The sequence below is a fragment of the Oncorhynchus keta genome, chromosome 14 (assembly GCF_023373465.1).
Source record: "Oncorhynchus keta strain PuntledgeMale-10-30-2019 chromosome 14, Oket_V2, whole genome shotgun sequence".
Taxonomy (NCBI): Eukaryota; Metazoa; Chordata; class Actinopteri; order Salmoniformes; family Salmonidae; genus Oncorhynchus; species Oncorhynchus keta.
In genome coordinates, this window is record NC_068434.1 from 9,466,839 (window position 1) to 9,483,684 (window position 16,846).

The 16,846-nt window shown below is 44.0% G+C and overlaps 1 protein-coding gene across 1 annotated transcript in view; it reads left to right on the forward strand.

Annotated features, from left to right (window-relative positions):
* LOC118394006 (protein HIRA) overlaps positions 1 to 16,846 on the forward strand; it is a 44,703-nt gene that overhangs the window by 12,390 nt on the left and 15,467 nt on the right. The window contains exons 14-18 of the mRNA XM_052461006.1: positions 3,723 to 3,881; positions 4,014 to 4,193; positions 4,980 to 5,283; positions 13,845 to 13,946; positions 14,068 to 14,216. Coding sequence (XP_052316966.1) covers positions 3,723 to 3,881; positions 4,014 to 4,193; positions 4,980 to 5,283; positions 13,845 to 13,946; positions 14,068 to 14,216 — 894 coding nt within the window. The remainder of the gene's footprint in view (positions 1 to 3,722; positions 3,882 to 4,013; positions 4,194 to 4,979; positions 5,284 to 13,844; positions 13,947 to 14,067; positions 14,217 to 16,846) is intronic.

Sequence of the window (16,846 nt, forward strand, 5' to 3'; positions counted from 1 at the left end):
GATCTTGCTGCCCATTCTTTTGTTTGGCTGGATGGCCTGAATGGATTCCTTGTCCTCCAGATCAAACTCTTTTACAATGGCCTTTAGCACTACCTGAATTGGATTAGGTGTACGCTCCAGATCGATCTTTCAAAAAAAAAAAATACATTTTCTTCTTGTTCTCCCTCAATGGGGCCCATTCTTATTGTTTGGCTGGACGCTCATCTTGTCTTTCCTTGTCCTCCAACTCTAATTTCTGTTACCATGTTGCCTTTAGCACTACCTCAATTGTATGTCTGTGGTGTACTCTACCAAGCGTAAAAATAAAAAAAGACATTTTCACCGTCCTCCCTCAATGGGGTTTACCCTACCACCCATAAGACCCTTTTCTTCATCCTCCCTCAATGGGGTTTACTCTACCACCCAAAAGACCCTTTTCATCATCCTCCCTCAATGGGGTTTACTCTACCACCCATAAGACCCTTTTCACCATCCTCCCTCAATGGGGTTTACTCTACCACCCATAAGACCCTTTTCACCATCCTCCCTCAATGGGGTTTACTCTACCACCCATAAGACCCTTTTCACCATCCTCCCTCAATGGGGTTTACTCTACCACCCATAAGACCCTTTTCACCATCCTCCCTCAATGGGGTTTACTCTACCACCCATAAGACCCTTTTCACCATCCTCCCTCAATGGGGTTTACTCTACCACCCATAAGACCCTTTTCACCATCCTCCCTCAATGGGGTTTACTCTACCACCCATAAGACCCTTTTCTTCATCCTCCCTCAATGGGGTTTACTCTACCACCCATAAGACCCTTTTCATCATCCTCCCTCAATGGGGTTTACTCTACCACCCATAAGACCCTTTTCATCATCCTCCCTCAATGGGGTTTACTCTACCACCCATAAGACCCTTTTCTTCATCCTCCCTCAATGGGGTTTACTCTACCACCCATAAGACCCTTTTCATTGTCCTCCCTCAATGGGGTTTACTCTACCACCCATAAGACCCTTTTCATCATCCTCCCTCAATGGGGTTTACTCTACCACCCATAAGACCCTTTTCACCATCCTCCCTCAATGGGGTTTACTCTACCACCCATAAGACCCTTTTCATCATCCTCCCTCTCCGGGCAGATTTCTTCCTCCACTAAATCACTATAGACATTTTGACTACTGCTTTTGAGTCTGCATGTGCATCTTTGATATCATAATGCTTTGCGATGACGAGCAGATTCGCCGCCTTCGTACATTTTCGATAGCGTCTCCCATGTAGGGTTTACTGCAAATGCTCGACAAACTTATTCTGTGGCTTTATTTTTTATAAACCTGTGTTTATGCAACTTTCTAAATTATTCCGGCGATCTTATAACCCCTCCAGGGTGGATTCCAGTGACACAAACTTTACCACAAGTGTATTTTAAACACTAAAATATCTGGACCCCCACAGGGCTTCAGAGTAGGTGACTACCATACTCGTGAGAAACAGGATCCCGGACAAGCCGCCATTTTGTTATGTTCCCACAAGACAAACTCAAAATGTTGCTCACGACAATGGAACTAACAAGGAACATCACTGACGAGCAAAACAAAGAGGTTCTGAAAGGTACCCATGTGGGTGCAATCTGAAAATGGGCAAAGCTACTAGTAAGTGGTTATAAAAGACCCATCACGGATGACCACTAGGTTTGCCTCAGATTTTTTTCTAAACACAATTTAGGATAGGAAGTAAAAAGAATATGGAGCAAAACAAACAGGGGAAAACATAACGAGTCAGGTTTCTTTCAAAATTAAAAGGTTGAGCTTAAAAATCACACCTCAGCTGACGTGAAGTGTAGCTCTTCCAACATCTCTCACGCTCAACTGGAGCACTGGCCCAGCCAATCTTAAATATCACCTATGCTAACGTGAAGTGGAGCTCTTCCAACATCTCTCACGCTCAACTGGAGCACTGGCCCAGCCAATCTTAAATATCACCTATGCTAACGTGAAGTGGAGCTCTTCCAACATCTCTCACGCTCAACTGGAGCACTGGCCCAGCCAATCTTAAATATCACCTATGCTAACGTGAAGTGTAGCTCTTCCAACATCTCTCACGCTCAACTGGAGCACTGGCCCAGCCAATCTTAAATATCACCTATGCTAACGTGAAGTGGAGCTCTTCCAACATCTCTCACGCTCAACTGGAGCACTGGCCCAGCCAATCTTAAATATCACCTATGCTAACGTGAAGTGGAGCTCTTCCAACATCTCTCACGCTCAACTGGAGCACTGGCCCAGCCAATCTTAAATATCACCTATGCTAACGTGAAGTGGAGCTCTTCCAACATCTCTCACGCTCAACTGGAGCACTGGCCCAGCCAATCTTAAATATCACCTATGCTAACGTGAAGTGGAGCTCTTCCAACATCTCTCACGCTCAACTGGAGCACTGGCCCAGCCAATCTTAAATATCACCTATGCTAACGTGAAGTGTAGCTCTTCCAACATCTCTCACGCTCAACTGGAGCACTGGCCCAGCCAATCTTAAATATCACCTATGCTAACGTGAAGTGGAGCTCTTCCAACATCTCTCACGCTCAACTGGAGCACTGGCCCAGCCAATCTTAAATATCACCTATGCTAACGTGAAGTGTAGCTCTTCCAACATCTCTCACGCTCAACTGGAGCACTGGCCCAGCCAATCTTAAATATCACCTATGCTGACGTGAAGTGTAGCTCTTCCAACATCTCTCACGCTCAACTGGAGCACTGGCCCAGCCAATCTTAAATATCACCTATGCTAACGTGAAGTGGAGCTCTTCCAACATCTCTCACGTGAAGTGGAGCTCTTCCAACACTGGAGCACTGGCCCAGCCAATCTTAAATATCACCTATGCTAACGTGAAGTGTAGCTCTTCCAACATCTCTCACGCTCAACTGGAGCACTGGCCCAGCCAATCTTAAATATCACCTATGCTAACGTGAAGTGGAGCTCTTCCAACATCTCTCACGCTCAACTGGAGCACTGGCCCAGCCAATCTTAAATATCACCTATGCTAACGTGAAGTGTAGCTCTTCCAACATCTCTCACGCTCAACTGGAGCACTGGCCCAGCCAATCTTAAATATCACCTATGCTAACGTGAAGTGTAGCTCTTCCAACATCTCTCACGCTCAACTGGAGCACTGGCCCAGCCAATCTTAAATATCACCTATGCTAACGTGAAGTGGAGCTCTTCCAACATCTCTCACGCTCAACTGGAGCACTGGCCCAGCCAATCTTAAATATCACCTATGCTAACGTGAAGTGTAGCTCTTCCAACATCTCTCACGCTCAACTGGAGCACTGGCCCAGCCAATCTTAAATATCACCTATGCTAACGTGAAGTGGAGCTCTTCCAACATCTCTCACGCTCAACTGGAGCACTGGCCCAGCCAATCTTAAATATCACCTATGCTAACGTGAAGTGGAGCTCTTCCAACATCTCTCACGCTCAACTGGAGCACTGGCCCAGCCAATCTTAAATATCACCTATGCTAACGTGGGTGAAACACAAGCCATTACAGGTGTAGCGCAGTTACTAACGAGGTGACACCAATCGATGCCCCCTACGTGCTAACACGTTACCTTCGAAATAGATAAACTGAATCTGTTACACATTTGACAAATAATTGTCAATATATTAGATTACCACGGGGATGGTCTTGTTTCTGTTAGTTTGAAGCCTCACTGTTTTTGTTTGAATCCTCAGGGATTTCTCCCCAGCCCTCTTCAACAGCGTACCCATCCTCCCTGGGTCGGCCAGCCAGCTCACCTCCCAGCTTTCCTCAGACTCCAACACGGCCACCTCCAATTTGGACCCCCTAACCACCCCACTGGGGGGCAAGGCCCCAGATGACGCCAAAGACAGGTCAGTTGTCTGTCTAGTCTTCTCTGCCATTCTCTCCTCTCCATCTCTCTTTCTCTCCTCCTCTGCTTCCACCCCCCCTTACCGGCCTTTTAATTTCGTATTTTGCTCTCCCCCTCTTTCCATTCCTGACAGTGTTTCCGGTGCCACGGCCCAGGCCTCGTCTCTTAACACCACAGCCATGAAGTCCAACCTGCTCCTAACTACCTCCACCAAGATGGAGCCGATGAAAGCCCTTGACTCCAGGTTCACAGAGAGGTCAAAGGTCATGCCCGGGGTCACCATCTCCATGGCGGGACTCACCCCGCTAGACAGGTAAGGGAACAGAACCATCAAGCTTATCCCAATAGTCTTTATGACCCGTCAACAGTTGCCGATTTGAGGCATACAATGCTGGAATGTTATTGGTCGTTTCCACATCTGATATTCTTGTTATCTGAACAGGGAAAAAATAAATCAGTTTAGGACGTACATATGTTCCTATGAACACAACAAAAACAACAGATTGAATGCTAGCCTTGTTTTTAACGGAGCAATCCACTTTTGATGGACACTTCTTGGAATAGATCTTAAGTGATGACCAGTTTCTTAAAAAAAATATATATATATATATATTCACTGAACTAGATTGATCTGTTTTTGTTGTTACCTTGTTGACTGGGACTTGGAGGTTGTCTCTCTTCGAAATATAATTACTAGAAAGGGCATCTTCATTCAGGTCAATGAGGCCATAATGGGTGGACAAGTGAACAGGAAGTACAGCTGGAAATGTCCCCATTAAACAGGAAATAGAGCACGAAGTGTTCCTGTTAACCTGGAAATAGGGTAGGAAGTACATCAATTCAAATTGGGCTCAACACACAACTCAACCCTCCTTACAAAAAAAAAAGTGAATGAAAATTCCATATTTTTCCAAGCATTGCTTCACCTATGATCATATATGAGGAAACACTACTAAGGCGATTGGGTTAATGGGTTAATGGGTTAATGGGTTATTGGGTTAAGGGGTTATTGGGTTAATGGGCTAATGGGTTAATGGGTTAATGGGCTAATGGAACACGTGGTGAGCCTATTTCTGTGGTTGTTGTCCTCCTGTTGTAGAGTGAAAGACAGCAGCACTTTAAAGGAGCTCAAGGATGAGACGAGCAGCGACAGCGAGGACAAGATGGTTGTGGTGAAGTCCCCCTCCTTCACCAAGAGGAAGGCCCTAGACGTGGACGGAGGGGACAACCAGTTGGAGAAGAGGAAGGCCCTAGACGTGGACGGAGGGGACAACCAGGTGGAGAAGCGGAAGGCCCTAGACGTGGACGGAGGGGACAACCAGGTAGAGAAGAGGAAAAAGGGACGGCCCAGGAAAATGGACGCGAAAATGATGATGCCCGTGTCCCACCAAACCTTCCAGCAGGTGAGGCCAGTGCCAGTTGATTTCACGTAATCTTATGACATATTTTTTCTGATGGAAGATATGATAATATTCAAGATATGCTTGTCTTTGAATGTAATGGTCTTGATTGGATATGGGATCAACAAGCTGATTGGCTGCGTACAAAATGACACCCTTATTCCTATAGTGTAGGAATATTCAACCGGGGGTCCCCTATGGGTCCGCTGTGGTACGGCAGGGGTCAACAGTGAAGAGGTGTATCCCGGATGCTGGCCTTCTAGATGAAAGTTGCAAAGAAAAAGCCATATCTCAGACTGGCCAATAAAAATAAAAGATTAAGATGGACAAAATAACACGGACACTGGACAGAGGAACTCTGCCAAGAAGGCCAGCATCCCGGAGTCTCCTCTTCACTGTTGACGTTGAGACTGGACAGAGGAACTCTGCCAAGAAGGCCAGCATCCCAGAGTCGCCTCTTCACTGTTGACGTTGAGACTGGACAGAGGAACTCTGCCAAGAAGGCCAGCATCCCGGAGTCGCCTCTTCACTGTTGACGTTGAGACTGGACAGAGGAACTCTGCCAAGAAGGCCAGCATCCCGGAGTCGCCTCTTCACTGTTGACGTTGAGACTGGACAGAGGAACTCTGCCAAGAAGGCCAGCATCCCGGAGTCGCCTCTTCACTGTTGCCGTTGAGACTGGACAGAGGAACTCTGCCTAGAAGGCCAGCATCCCGGAGTCGCCTCTTCACTGTTGACGTTGAGACTGGACAGAGGAACTCTGCCAAGAAGGCCAGCATCCCGGAGTCGCCTCTTCACTGTTGACGTTGAGACTGGACAGAGGAACTCTGCCAAGAAGGCCAGCATCCCGGAGTCGCCTCTTCACAGTTGACATTGAGACTGGTGTTTTGCTGGTACTGTTTAATGAAGTTGCCAGTTGAGGACTTGTGAGTTGTCTGTTTCTCAAACTAGACATTCTAATGTAATTGTCCTCTTGCTCAGTTGTGCACCGGGGCCTCCCACTCTTTCTATTCTGGTTTGAGCCAGCTTGAGCTGTTTTATGAAGGGAGTAGTACACAGCGTTGTCCGAGATCTTTAGTTTCTTGGCAATTTCTCGCATGGAATAGCCTTCATTTCTCAGAACAAGAGTAGACTGATGAGTTTCAGTAGAAAGTTCTTTGTTTCTGGCCATTTTGAGCCTGTAATTGAACCCACAAATGCTGATGATCCAGATACTCAACTCGTCTAAAGAAGGCCAGATTTATTGCTTCTTTAATCAGTACAACAGTTTTCAGCTGTGCTAACATAATTGCACAATGGTTTTCTAATGAACAATTAGCCTTTTAAAATTATAAACTTGGATTAGCTAACACAACGTGCCATTGAAACACAGGAGTGATGGTTGCTGATAATGGGCCTCTGTACGCCTATGTAGATATTCCATAAAAAATCAGTCGTTTCCAGCTACAATAGTCATTTACAACATTAACAATGTCGACACTGTATTTCTGATACATTTTATATTATTTTAATCGACAAAAACAAGGACCTTTCTAAGTGACCCCAAACTTTTGAACGGTAGTGTATGTCTGCATACACGCATGCATACATGCATACATAAATACATGTACCAGATTTGCCGGTTCTTGCTGTGAGATGTAACCTACTTTTCCACCAAGGCACCGGCAAGTTCCCGGACATTTCTGGGGGGATGGCCCTAGCCCTCACCCTCCGATCCAATAGGTTACAGATGTGCTCAATGGGATTGAGATCCGGGCTCTTTGCTGGCCATGGCAGAACACTGACATTTCTGTCTTGCAGGAAATCACACAGAGAACAAGTAGTATGGCTGGTGCAATTGTCATGTCAGGATGAGCCTGCAGGAAGGGTACCTTTTGAGGGAGGAGAATATCTTCCCTGTAACGCACAGCATTGAGATTGCCTGCAATGACAACAAGCTCAGTCCGATGGTGCTGTGACACACCGCCCCAGACCATGATGGACCCTCCACCTATAAATTGATCCCTCTCCAGAGTACAGGCCTCGGTGTAACGCTCATTCCTTCGACGATAAACGCGAATCCGACCATCACCCCTGGTGAGACAAAACCGTGACTTGTTAGTGAAGAGTACTTTTTGCCAGTCCTGTCTGGTCCAGCGATGGTGGGTTTATGCCCATAAGTGACTTTGTTGTCGGTGATGTCTGGTGAGGACCTGCCTTACAACAGGCCTACAGGCCCTCGCTCCAGCCTCTCTCAGCGTATTGCGGACAGTCTGAGCACTAATGGAGGGATTGTGCGTTCCTGGTGTAACTCGGGCAGTTGTTGTTGCCATCCTGTAACTGTCCCGCAGGTGTGATGTTCGGATGTACCGATCCTGTGCAGGTGGTGTTACACGTGGTCTGCCACTGTGAGGACGATCAGTTGTCCATCCTGTACCTGTCCCTTAGGTGTGATGTTCAGATGTACCGATCCTGTGCAGGTGTTGTTATATGTGGTCTGCCACTGCGAGGACAATCAGTTGTCCGCCCTGTAGCGCTGTCTTAGGCGTCTCACAGTACGGAGATGGCAATTCATTGTTCTGGCCACATGCCTCCTTGCAGCATGCCTAAGGCACATTCACGCAGATGAGCAGGGACCCTGGGCATCTTTCTTTTGGTGTTTTTCCAGAGTCAGTAGAAAGGCCTCTTTAGTGTCCTGAGTTTTCATAACTGATCTTAATTGCCAACTGTCTGTAAGCTCTTAGTGTCTTAACGACCGTTCCACAGGTGCATGTTCATTCATGGTTCATTGAACAAGCATGGGAACCAGTGTTTAAACCCTTGACAATGAAGATCTACAGCACCAGTCGAAAGTTTGGACACCTACTAATTCAAGGGTTTTTGTACATTGTAGAATAGTAGTGAAGACATCAAAGTTTTAAACAAATCTAAATATATTTTAGACGCTTCAAAGTATTCACCCTTTGCCTTGATGACAACTTTTGGTGTTCTCTCAACCAGCTTCACGAGGAATGCTTTTCCAACACTCTTGGAGTTCCCACATATGCTGAGCACTTGTTGGTTGCTTTTTCTTTGCTCTGTGGTCCAACTCATCCCAAACCATCTCAATTGGGTTGAGGTCAGGTGATTGTGGAGGCCAGGTCATCTGATGCAGCACTCCATTACTCTCTGTCTTGGTCAAATAGCTCTTACACAGCCTGGATGTGTGTTGGGGCATTGTCCTTTTGAAACAAATGATAGTCCCACTAAGCGCAAACCAGATTGGGATGGTGCATGGAATGCTGTGGTAGCCATGCTGAGTAAGTGTGCCTTGAATTCTAAATAAATCACAATGTCACGAGCACAGAAACCCCATACCATCACACCTCTTCCATGCTTCCTGGTGGGAACCAGAACCACACATGCGGAGAACATCCGGTCACCTACTCTGTGTCTCACAAAGACACAGCGGTTGGAACCAACATTTTACAATTTGGACTCATCAGACCAAAGGACAGATTTCTACCGGTCTAATGTCCATTGCTTGTGTTTCTTGGCCCAAGCAAGTCTCTTCTTCTTATTGGAGTCCTTTAGTAGTGGTTTCTTTGCAGCAATTTGACCATGAATGATGTCGACAGATAGGGCAGCTCTGCTTCTAGCTCCTAAGCAACTTTGCAGTATTTTTGTTTTTTTGTGTGTTATTTCTTCCTTTATTAGCCCAGAATGTTTTTTTTGTGTTATTACATACAGCCGGAAATAACTTTCTGGATATCAGAGCGGCGGTATCTCACCCGCATTAAGACCAGGAATACGACTCTCCCGAATTGGATCATTTGTTCGTACCTCCCAGGGAGGGAGAACTTACCCCAGAGGCTGCTCCAAGATGCTGCCGGAGGAGAAGAGGTTTTCGGAGTGGACTTCTAGTCCGACTCAGGAGACGGGCGCAACATCCACCCCTTTAGAGTATATTACTCGCTGATGTTCAGTCTCTGGACAATAAAGTAGACAAGCTCAGGGAGAGAGGGTTTCCTTCCAGAGAGACATCAGGGACTGTAACGTACTCTGTATCACAGAATCATGGCTCTCTCTAGATATACTGTCCCCGTTCATACAGCCAGCTGGGTTCTCAGTTCATCGTGCAGACAGGCATAAAGAACTCTCCGGGAAGAAGAAAGGCAGGGGTGTATGTTGAATGACTCCTGGTGTGATTGTGATAACATACAGAAACTCAAGTCCTTTTGTTCACCTGACCTAGAATACCTCACAATCAAATGCCAACGTATTACGTCCAAAGAGAATTCTCTTCGATTATATTCACAGCACGCCCCTATCCACATCAACGGGACCGCAGTGGAGAAGATGGAAAGCTTCAAGTTCCTCTGTGTACACATCACTGATGATCTGAAAAGGTGCAACAGCGCCTCTGGAGGCTGAAGAAATTTGGCTTGGTCCCTAAGACCCTCACAAACTTTTACAGATGCACAATTGAGAGCGTCCTGTCATGCTGTATCACTGCCTGGTACGGAAACTGCACTGCCCACAACCACAGGGTTCATTAGAGGGTGGTGCGGTCTGCCCATCGAATCACCATCTGTGACCAAATAGGGTTATCTTCTGTATACCACCCACATACCTTGTCACAACACAACTGATTGGCTCAAACGCATTATGTCAAATTAATTTCACAAATGAACTTTTAACAAGACACACCTATTAATTGAAATGCATTCCAGTTGACTACTTCATGAAGCAGGTTGAGAGAATGCCAAGTGTGTGCAAAGCTGTCATCAAGGCAAAGGGTGGCTACTTTGAAGAATCTTTAAATATAAAATATATTTTGATTTGTTTAACCATTTTTATGGTTACTACATGATGCCATGTGTATTATTTCATAGTTTTGATGTCTTCACTATTATTATACAACCCTTGAATGAGTAGGTGTGTCCAAACAGTTGACTGGTTAATATCTCTAGCAACAACTGAATAAACACATTTTTGCAAGTGGTTTTGAGGTCAGACCAATTCTTATTCTTCAACCAAGAAGATTTTAGCTAGCTTGATAGGCTTGCTAATATTGCAAATAATGAAGTTAGCTTGCTTAACTTGGACAATATGGTTAGGCTATCTATCTATATTATCCCCATTGATGAGTTTATAATTGTCAATAATTAATGTTTGCAACTTTTGGTTAAAAAGGTGAAATGTCGTAACTCGGATAACAAAAATGTATCCTGGATTCCCTTTTGTAGTTATGAGTTGCTTAACCACGTTTCCATCCACATTGCATAGAAAAATAAATCACGAAGGCTGTGATTGAAACAGGAAGTGTCGTTTAGTATTTAAGAAATGTCGACAGACGGTTTGTTCGTTAGACTTGGTGGGATATTTTTGTGTCTGTAAAATGTGACAAATTGCAGTGGAAATTATTTATTGCACAATTTTTTTTTTCTAGAATAGCCATGTCGAAGGTAAATTTGCAGTCACAAAATGCTATGTTCTCTGGGCCTCCCACTACGACTTGAAAATGTAATGCAGAGTTTATTTAAGCAATAATGCACAAGGGGGTGTGGTATATGGCCAATATACCATGGCTAAGGACTGTTCTTATGCACGACTGCGGAGTGCCTGGATACAGTCCTTAGCTGTGGTATATTGGCCATATGCCACAAACTCCCGACGTCCCTTATCGCTATTATAAACTGGTTACCAATGTAATTAGAGCAGTAAAAATACATGTTTTATCATGCCCGTGGTATACGGCTGTCAGCCAATCAGCATTCAGGGCTCGAACCACCCAGTTTATAATAGGCTATAAGTTGTGATGAAGTTCGCAATGAGGTGAAAGTGCACGGTGATGAGCTTGATTCTCTTTTCCAATAAATATTGAGGGTCTTAAGTTAAGTGCAATGACGACCGGTGCTTAGCTGCCATTGAACAAATAAAAATGATCTTTCTCTTATCCATTTCATAATACACTGAACAAAAATATCAAATGTAACATGTTGGTCCCATGTTTCATTAGCTGAAATTAAAGTTCCATACGCACAAAAAGCTTATTTCTATAAAATTTTGTTCACAAATTTGTTTACAATCCATCCACCTGACAGGTGTGGCATATCAAGAAGCTGATTAAACCGCATGCTCATTACACAGCTGCACCTTGTGCTGGGGACAAAATAGGTCACACAAAGTCCACCAGAGCTGTTGCCAGTTAAGTGAATGTTCATTTCTCTACCGTAAGCCACCTCCAATGTCGTTTTAGAGAATTTGGCAGTACGTCCAACTGGCCTCACAACTGCAGACCACGTGTATGGCGTTGTGTGGGAGAGCGGTTAGCTGATGTCAATGTTGTGAACCGAGTGCCCCGTGGTGGTGGTAGTGGGCTGATGTTATGGGGCAGGCATAAGCTACGAACACAATTGCATTTTATCGATGGCAATTTGAATGCGCAAAAATACCATGACGAGATCCTGAGGCCCAGTCATCTGAAATCCTTAGATTTATAGGGCCTCATTAATCCATTTCAGCTGACTGATTTCCTCATATGAATTTTAACGCCATAAAATCATTGAAATTGTTGCGTTTTATATTTTTGATCAGTATAATAACTGAACCTGTCTACTTTATCAGCCAGCTGTGGTCTTGAGACCTAAAACACATTAAATGTGTGTGTTGTTGTTGTTGTTGTTGGTACGTGAGAACTGAAGCGCAAAAGTGTTTTGTTTTAATTGTATGTGCATTACGTCATCAGGCACTGCCTTGTAAACACCAGTCAGTTTGATGGAATCTTCTGGTGGGAAAAGGTGTTGTTTTTTTTAAATGCAAATTTGAAGGAAACCTAACTATTGAAGTGAAATTTCCCACTCGGAACTTCTGTGAACTCCAATAGCATGTGAACTCCAATAGCATGTGAACTCTAATAGCATGTGAACTCTAATAGCATGTGAACTCTAATAGCATGTGAACTCTAATAGCATGTGAACTCTAATAGCATGTGAACTCTAATAGCATGTGAACTCTAATAGCATGTGAACTCTAATAGCATGTGAACTGAACCAATAGCATGTGAACTCCAATAGCATGTGAACTCTAATAGCATGAACTCTAATGAACTCTAATAGCATGTGAACTCTAATAGCATGTGAACTCTAATAGCATGTGAACTCCAATAGCATGTGAACTCCAATAGCATGTGAACTCTAATAGCATGTGAACTCTAATAGCATGTGAACTCTAATAGCATGTGAACTCCAATAGCATGTGAACTCTAATAGCATGTGAACTCTAATAGCATGTGAACTCTAATAGCATGTGAACTCTAATAGCATGTGAACTCTAATAGCATGTGAACTCCAATAGCATGTGAACTCTAATAGCATGTGAACTCTAATAGCATGTGAACTCTAATAGCATGTGAACTCCAATAGCATGTGAACTCCAATAGCATGTGAACTCTAATAGCATGTGAACTCTAATAGCATGTGAACTCTAATAGCATGTGAACTCCAATAGCATGTGAACTCTAATAGCATGTGAACTCTAATAGCATGTGAACTCTAATAGCATGTGAACTCTAATAGCATGTGAACTCTAATAGCATGTGAACTCCAATAGCATGTGAACTCTAATAGCATGTGAACTCTAATAGCATGTGAACTCTAATAGCATGTGAACTCTAATAGCATGTGAACTCCAATAGCATGTGAACTCCAATAGCATGTGAACTCCAATAGCATGTGAACTCTAATAGCATGTGAACTCTAATAGCATGTGAACTCCAATAGCATGTGAACTCTAATAGCATGTGAACTCTAATAGCATGTGAACTCTAATAGCATGTGAACTCTAATAGCATGTGAACTCTAATAGCATGTGAACTCTAATAGCATGTGAACTCTAATAGCATGTGAACTCTAATAGCATGTGAACTCCAATAGCATGTGAACTCCAATAGCATGTGAACTCCAATAGCATGTGAACTCTAATAGCATGTGAACTCCAATAGCATGTGAACTCCAATAGCATGTGAACTCCAATAGCATGTGAACTCCAATAGCATGTGAACTCCAATAGCATGTGAACTCTAATAGCATGTGAACTCCAATAGCATGTGAACTCTAATAGCATGTGAACTCCAATAGCATGTGAACTCTAATAGCATGTGAACTCTAATAGCATGTGAACTCCAATAGCATGTGAACTCTAATAGCATGTGAACTCCAATAGCATGTGAACTCTAATAGCATGTGAACTCTAATAGCATGTGAACTCCAATAGCATGTGAACTCCAATAGCATGTGAACTCCAATAGCATGTGAACTCATTGGTGCTAATAACGCTTACATAGTATCTAACGGGCTTTGAAAATACATTGTTTAGTACCAGTTTAGTACCGCTAGCTGCTGGTACGCTTTCTTGAGTTGGACATAAATTTTTGTCAACCTTTTGTTTAAACCGCTGCTATTAGTTTAACGTGTGTTTGGAGTCACCTTTCTATCTTACAGGCTATGTTAGAGTTTTCTCTTCCAATTATAATGTGGGGACTTTTGACCGGGGACATTTTATCCATTTTTTCTTTTCTTGTTTCCCCAACTGCACACTTGCAGGCTACCCCTTCATCAGAGAAGGAGTCTTGTTGCGTTGTTGCTATCCCTGTGTCTGTCCTCAAACTGCCCACTCCCACACCGCAGAAAGCATTTACTCTTCAGGTATGCTATTACATCACTCTTCAGTTGTGGCTAAACAACCCACATGGTCATAGACGGAGTCATGATGAGTACAATGGATGCTAGACGTGCTCTCTTTCCGCCATATTGTGTATGTTTGTAGGTCAGTACGGAGCCCCCGGTGTACCTGGAGGTGGAGAACGACGTCTCTGCGGTGTCCGGAGCCAAACTCAGCCAGCTCCGCTGTTCCAGGGAGGGCAGGGAGTGGGACACGTTGCTGCCCAGCCGAGTCATCACTGCAGCGGGCAGCAGGTAAGCAGTAGGGGCAAAAAGTTGCCAAATTATTGGGAGGGATGGTGACCACTTCTTGTGGCTTGAGGTGCTCAAGTTCAGAACATCTGTCAGTCAAAACCCATACAGAGCTGTGAAGCGCAGAGCCTGAGCTATGATGTCATCTGTAGCATGTTACTGTACAGACACTGAGCTATGATGTCATGTATAGCATGTTACTCTCGTCACTGAGCTATGATGTCATTTATAGCATGTTACTGTACAGTCACTAAGCTATGATGTCATGTATAGCATGTTACTGTACAGACACTGAGCTATGATGTCATGTATAGCATGTTACTGTACAGCCACTGAGCTATGATGTCATTTATACCATGTTACTCTCGTCACTGAGCTATGATGTCATTTATAGCATGTTACTGTACAGTCACTGAGCTATGATGTCATTTATACCATGTTACTCTCGTCACTGAGCTATGATGTCATTTATAGCATGTTACTGTACAGCCACTGAGCTATGATGTCATTTATACCATGTTACTCTCGTCACTGAGCTATGATGTAATTTATAGCATGTTACTGTACAGTCACTGAGCTATGATGTCATTTATACCATGTTACTCTCGTCACTGAGCTATGATGTCATTTATAGCATGTTACTGTACAGCCACTGAGTTATGATGTCATTTATACCATGTTACTCTCGTCACTGAGCTATGATGTCATGTATAGCATGTTACTGTACAGTCACTGAGCTATGATGTCATGTATAGCATGTTACTGTACAGACACTGAGCTATGATGTCATCTGTAGCATGTTACTGTACAGACACTGAGCTATGATGTCATGTATAGCATGTTACTGTACAGACACTGAGCTATGATGTCATGTATAGCATGTTACTGTACAGACACTGAGCTATGATGTCATCTGTAGCATGTTACTGTACAGTCACTGAGCTATGATGTCATCTGTAGCATGTTACTGTACAGTCACTGAGCTATGATGTCATGTATAGCATGTTACTGTACAGTCACTGAGCTATGATGTCATGTATAGCATGTTACTGTACAGTCACTGAGCTATGATGTCATCTGTAGCATGATACTGTACAGACACTGAGCTATGATGTCATGTATAGCATGTTACTGTACAGACACTGAGCTATGATGTCATTTATAGCATGTTACTCTACAGCCACTGAGCTCTGACTTCATTTATAGCATGTTAATGTACAGCCACTGAGCTCTGATGTCATGTATAGCATGTACAGTCACTGAGCTATGACGTCATGTATAGCATGTTACTGTACAGCCACTACGTTTTGATTTCGGAGCTTATTAGGGCCCAAATCTGTCATTTTCAACCTGTATACAGGTACGACGAGTGTGAAGGGTAAAAGCTGGAATCCGTAGCAATGAAACTGCTATATCCGTTTGTGGTATTACGACAACAAAGACTTTACTTCAAACAAATATTTTGGGGGGACGTCATTGCACTTGTGATTGAACAGCAGATTTTATAGCTCCTCTTCTCTGTTTAACCTCCTCGAGTCCGTGCCCCTGCGGAAATCTATACTGAACAAAAATATAAACGCAACATGCAATCATTTCAACAAATTTATTGAGTTGCAGTTCATGGTCCTTCTGTAGCTCAGTTGGTAGAGCATGGCGCTTGTAACGCCAGGGTAGTGGGTTCGATTCCCGGGACCACCCATACGTAGAATGTATGCACACATGACTGTAAGTCGCTTTGGATAAAAGCGTCTGCTAAATGGCATATATTATTATTATTATTATTATTATATTATAAGCAAATCAATCAATTGAAATAAATAAATGAGGCTCTAATCTATGGATTTCATATGACACGGGGTGAGGGTGCAGCCCTTAGGTGGGCCTGGGAGGGCATAGTCCCACCCACTGGGGAGCCAGGCCCACCCACTGGGGAGCCAGGACAGCCACAAAAGAGCTTCATTAGACAGAAATACTCCTCAGTTTCATCAGTTGTCTGGGTGACTGGTCTCAGACGATCCCGCAGGTGAAGAAGCCAGATGTGGAGGTCCTGGGCTGGCGTGGTTACACGTGGTCTGCGTTTGCGAGGTCGGTTGGATGTACTGCCAAATTCTTTAAAATGACATTGGAGGTGGCTTATGGTAGAGAAATGAACACGTAATTCTCTAGCAACATCTCTGGTGGACATTCCTATAGCCAGCATGCCAATTACACACTCCCTCAACTTGAGACATTTGTGGCATTGTGTTGTGTGACAACTGGCCTTTTATTGTCCCCCAGCACGAGGTGCTGCTGTGTAATGATCATGCTGTTTCATCAGCTTCTTGATACGCCACTCCTGTTCAGTATAATTAGCATAATAAAAACATCCCCATAACAATCTGTCATTTTGACCTGGAGAGATATCCACCGCATACGCCCACGTTGTACTTTCTGCGGTGAAAAGTGACAGAGCTGGAGGCGGTCTATGTCTGACCATGAGACATGTTCTCACAAAGACATCCATCCTAAATTATTACGACCCCTCTATGAAAAGATGAGACTCTCACGGTCAATGGTGTGTGTGTGTGTCCCCCCTCCCCACAAGAGTCTTAGGACTCGTCTGAAGTTGGTACAGCCAATCTGACAACTTCTGT